The sequence below is a fragment of the Seriola lalandi genome, unplaced genomic scaffold (assembly GCF_002814215.2).
Source record: "Seriola lalandi dorsalis isolate HSWRI2012SDOR001 ecotype SW California unplaced genomic scaffold, Sedor1 jcf7180002054928, whole genome shotgun sequence".
Lineage (NCBI taxonomy): Eukaryota > Metazoa > Chordata > Actinopteri > Carangiformes > Carangidae > Seriola > Seriola lalandi.
Window position 1 is genome coordinate 54561 of NW_019525480.1, and position 4409 is coordinate 58969.

Sequence of the window (4409 nt, forward strand, 5' to 3'; positions counted from 1 at the left end):
TGGACAGAACTGAGATAAGGAAAACACTTAGTAAGACCAGGTAGAAATAAGGCCCATGGACCTGAGGTCAAAAACATGACTCTATATTGGCCAAAACTGAAAGAATATCCCTGCTGTTTTTTCTACCTCTTTCTCCCCTTGCATGTGCTATGTTTCCACCCTCCAGATCTTCTACACGAATCCTCGGTATATCCTTTTCATCCACCTGGTGGTCAACGACATGACGCAAGTGACAGTGAGCATCATCCTGTTTGTCATCAGCTATACCATCTACAAACTCAATGTCTCCATCTGTTGCATATTCATCCTTCTTGCTCTGTTCACCACTGAAAACACCCCCCTGAACCTGGCCTGCATGGCGGTGGAGTGCTACATCGCCATCTGCGTCCCCCTTCGCCACATGCAGATCTGCACGGTCAAGAGGACTTTGATGCTGATTGGTTTAATCTGGACGACCAGCATGTTGTCTGTTCTCCCTGATCTCTTCATCACCTTGGCCACAGAACCACTGGACTTCTTCCATTCCAGGGTCTTCTGTCTCAGGCAAACTGTCTTCCCAAATCCCCTCATTATCAAGAAGAGGGACCTCACTTATACAGTGTTTCTAGTTATAGTTTGGCTCGTTATCTTTTACACTTACTTCAGAATTCTGTTCACAGCAAAGACAGCTAGCAAAGATGCTAAGAAAGCCAGAAACACAATCCTCCTCCATGGGTTTCAGCTGCTGCTTTGTATGGCAACATATGTGGCCCCTCAGTTATTAAGGGTTGTGCAGCAATGGTTCCCTAAGAATTACATTGACTCCCGCTTCGCTTACTATATTATAGTACAGATTCTGCCACGATCTATTAGTCCAATCATATATGGCGTACGAGACAATACTTTCAGGAAGTATCTGAAAAGGTATCTGTTGTGTAAAGTCAGTATATCCTAAGAAACCATTCAAAAGCTAAAACCTCTGTCAACTACAGGATTTAAGAAAAAAGCAGGACTTTAAGCAGAGACAGTTGAAGTGACAGCTATGGCGCCCGTATACATTTTAACGTATTGCTGTAGTAATGGAAATCAAAGATCATTAAGCAACATTTAACTCTAACAACGGCTACTTCTTCAGGAAACTGAGGTCGCTCTGAACGTTGCTACAATACGCCTCTTAAAATTACCTGAGAGCTGTTGATATTTGCTTTAGAGACAATTTAATATCAAATGAAGAGTTTGTATAAATCCGTCTGTTACTTCAGCACCACGGACAGCACCATGGTTTTATGAATACACATAAAAAATCAGTCAAGTATCTTTAACAAATATACTCATAATTCATAAAACAACTAATGGTATGATTAAATATAAATGAAATGACAAAAAGTGACAAAAATGTATAATTTCGACTAACTCTTGAACGTATCACAGGGTACAACAACTCAACTTTCTCATGCATGATACATGTGGATCTTTCTTATGAAACAAAGCATGTGACACTATAAGTATCGTTGTTGCATTTCTGACACAGTCAACTCAACACATCAGAGGAACATTCAAGGTACCTAACCTGTCACATTTTTATAAGCTAAGTACAATTTATGTTGCAAGTTTTTTTGTACTGTTTCAAACTAAACCTTGGTTGTTTAAAATTACTTTTCAAAGTAACTTTGGTATTCATGAATGAATTGAATAAACTGTTTTTGTATAATTTGCCCTTTATTTATTGAACTTGAAAATGTCAGAAAGCCAATAAAAGTACTTTTTTGAATTAACATGTTTGTAAAGGCCTGAGCTGGACTCAAACCCAGGCTGCCGCAGCAAGGACTGAGCCTTAATGGTGTGCGCTGGTGCCACCGTGAGAGGGACATTTTAAAGTTGAAACATCTCTGTACTGTTTTTTTGATAATTATCATCCAACATAGACACTAATACCCATATTTCTGTGAAAAGCAATTACTAGCTGACATATCGGCTTTGACGATTTATCGGTCTAGCTCCAATATGAGGGTGTGTTTCAAATCAGCGGCACACACACATACCCAATGCACTGTCTTTATATAAACTCTTGCAAAAGCCCCACGAAAGCAGATCAATCTCAGAATCTAAATTCATTGTCTGAGGTTAGTATTAAATCGTTCACTTCACTTGACTGTTTCTAATATATCAAATGAAATAGGCTTTAATATTTGAGTTTGTTCGTTCTTAGACTCTATTATTAATACTGTGTATTGTATTGCTTCTGCTTTTTAAAAAAAGTTCATCGGCTGCTGACATGAATTTCACACCTGAGGCCAACAATTTGACGGAAGCTGTAAATTACCTGGACACATTAATTACAGCCGTTGGCAGGAATGTGACTGTTGTTGTCCTCGGCATCGCCATCAGCTACATCAATGCCACCATGGTCCACACATTCAACAAACATCATGTGTGTATTTTATTAAATCCCCTGTTTTTTCTAGTGAATGAAAAAAACAGAGTTGAGAGGTGAAAACAGCTATCCCATCTTTCTCCTTTTCTTCTCTCTCTTTTCTGCTTCTTACAAACTGGTGCTTTCAAAAGTTGTTTTACAATCTGATGGGATTCAAGTTAGTACAAAATGTTTTTGAAGTCAGCTGTCAAACTTCTTTATTCCACTTTGTCATCGGATTCCTCCGACCTACTGCTTAATATCATATGTACTTTGAGCATTTCCCACAAATAAGAACTAGAAAAGGTAAAACCTTTCACTTTCTCTCTATGGAGACAGCATACAGTCCAGTGTTCTTTATTTACTCTATGACATTCTCTTCCAGTAGTTATAGTGTCTGTTTGATGAAGTGACCAAAATAAAAAAATTAAAAACAAAATAATGGTGGCAAAACAGAAAACAGCCCAAGCCTGAGGTCAATTAAATAAAACCTAGTAATGAGTCTTAGGAAAATTGTGGTAGGTACAGTAATGGTTTTGGAAACATTGAATGTAGTTTAAGGTTACAAATAACAATTATTTTCATTATCAATAAGTTGTTTTGTCATAAAAAGTAAGTAATTCCCCAGAGTCCAAAGTGACATGTTCAAATCTCTTGTTTTGTGTGTAAAATCCAAAGATATTCAATGTACTAACTTAATAGTTCCACTATTTACTATGACGAAGAAAAGCAAGTTTACAAATTTACTATTATATGAGTTTAAAGTGATATAAAACTGAGAAAAACTAAATAAAAAATCCTCACACTGGAGAAAGTGGAACCTGAAACTAGTTGGTATTTGTGCTTGAAAAATTACTGAAACAATTTATTGACTAATCATAATTAGTTTTAATGTAGTTAGAGGTTTTCAATACACTGTTGTCTAATTGTAGATTTGTACAACACAGATCTTCAGGGTGAATGCTCGCTACATCCTTTTCATCCACTTGGTGTTCAACGACATGATCCAGCTGACAACCAGCATTTCTCTCTTCATCTTCACCTACGCCTTCCACACCATCTATGTCTCCATCTGTTGCCTCCTCGTCTTGCCAGCTACTCTCACCACACTGAACACCCCTCTGAATCTAGCTTTTATGGCAGCAGAGTGCTACATTGCTGTCTGCGTTCCTCTCCGCTATAACTACATATGTACTGCCAAAAGAACATATATTGTAATTGGCATAATTTGGGCGATGAGTTCACTTTCTGTCCTGCCGGATGTCTTCATCCTCCTGGCTACTGAACCTCTGGAGTTTTTAAATTCAAGAGTGTACTGTTCCAGGGATACTGTGTTTAGGAGCACCTACAGTCTAAAGAAGAGGGATACGTCCCACATAGTGTTTCTGGTAGTGGTTTGGCTCACTCTGTTCTACACTTACTTCAGAATTTTGTTTGTGGCCAAGGCTGCAAATGCAGATGCTAAAAAGGCCAGAAACACTATCCTGCTTCATGGTTTTCAGGTGCTGCTGTGTATGATGGTGTATGTGCAGCCTATGTTGATTCAAGCTTTCATATACTTGTTCCCAAGAGGCCTTAGTTCAATAGCATTTCTTTTGTTTATTATAAACCAAATCCTCCCCCGCTTTGTTAGTCCTATTGTCTACGGGCTACGAGACAGGACATTCAGGAAGTACTTCAAAAGGTATCTGTGTACATTAAACAACACTCCAAGTGTATGAAACAGATCAAAACAATTGGTAATGCTAAGCCCAGCTTCAGAAAACAAGCATGGGGTTGAATCACACAATCAAGGAGAGGGTTTGCAGATTGTTAACTCTAGAGTCTCATGCAGACGACTGTGATTAGTAAGATAATGGTCCATCACTACACTGTATTAAGTGTCTGATGAAACTGTCCAGCCTCACGAGATGATAACAGATAAGTGTCAGTGTGTATCTGCTGTGGGCTGTTATGGTCCCCATCTGATACTAGTGACAACCTATTATCATATTGAATGCAGTGATCAGAGATCCCA

At 38.5% G+C, this 4409-nt stretch overlaps 2 protein-coding genes across 2 annotated transcripts; both read left to right on the forward strand.

Moving 5' to 3' along the window:
• The first annotated feature begins 205 nt into the window (after positions 1-205).
• On the forward strand, positions 206-980 carry LOC111644268 (odorant receptor 131-2-like). Its single transcript, XM_023393068.2, has one exon. The coding sequence runs from the start codon at positions 221-223 to the stop codon at positions 932-934; it is 714 nt and encodes a 237-aa protein (XP_023248836.2). The 5' UTR covers positions 206-220; the 3' UTR covers positions 935-980.
• Positions 981-2254: 1274 nt separating this feature from the next.
• On the forward strand, positions 2255-4313 carry LOC111644269 (odorant receptor 131-2-like). Its single transcript, XM_023393069.2, has 2 exons — positions 2255-2410; positions 3340-4313. Exons 1-2 carry the CDS (start codon positions 2255-2257, stop codon positions 4111-4113), a joined length of 930 nt encoding a protein of 309 aa, XP_023248837.1. The 3' UTR covers positions 4114-4313.
• Positions 4314-4409: the final 96 nt, after the last annotated feature.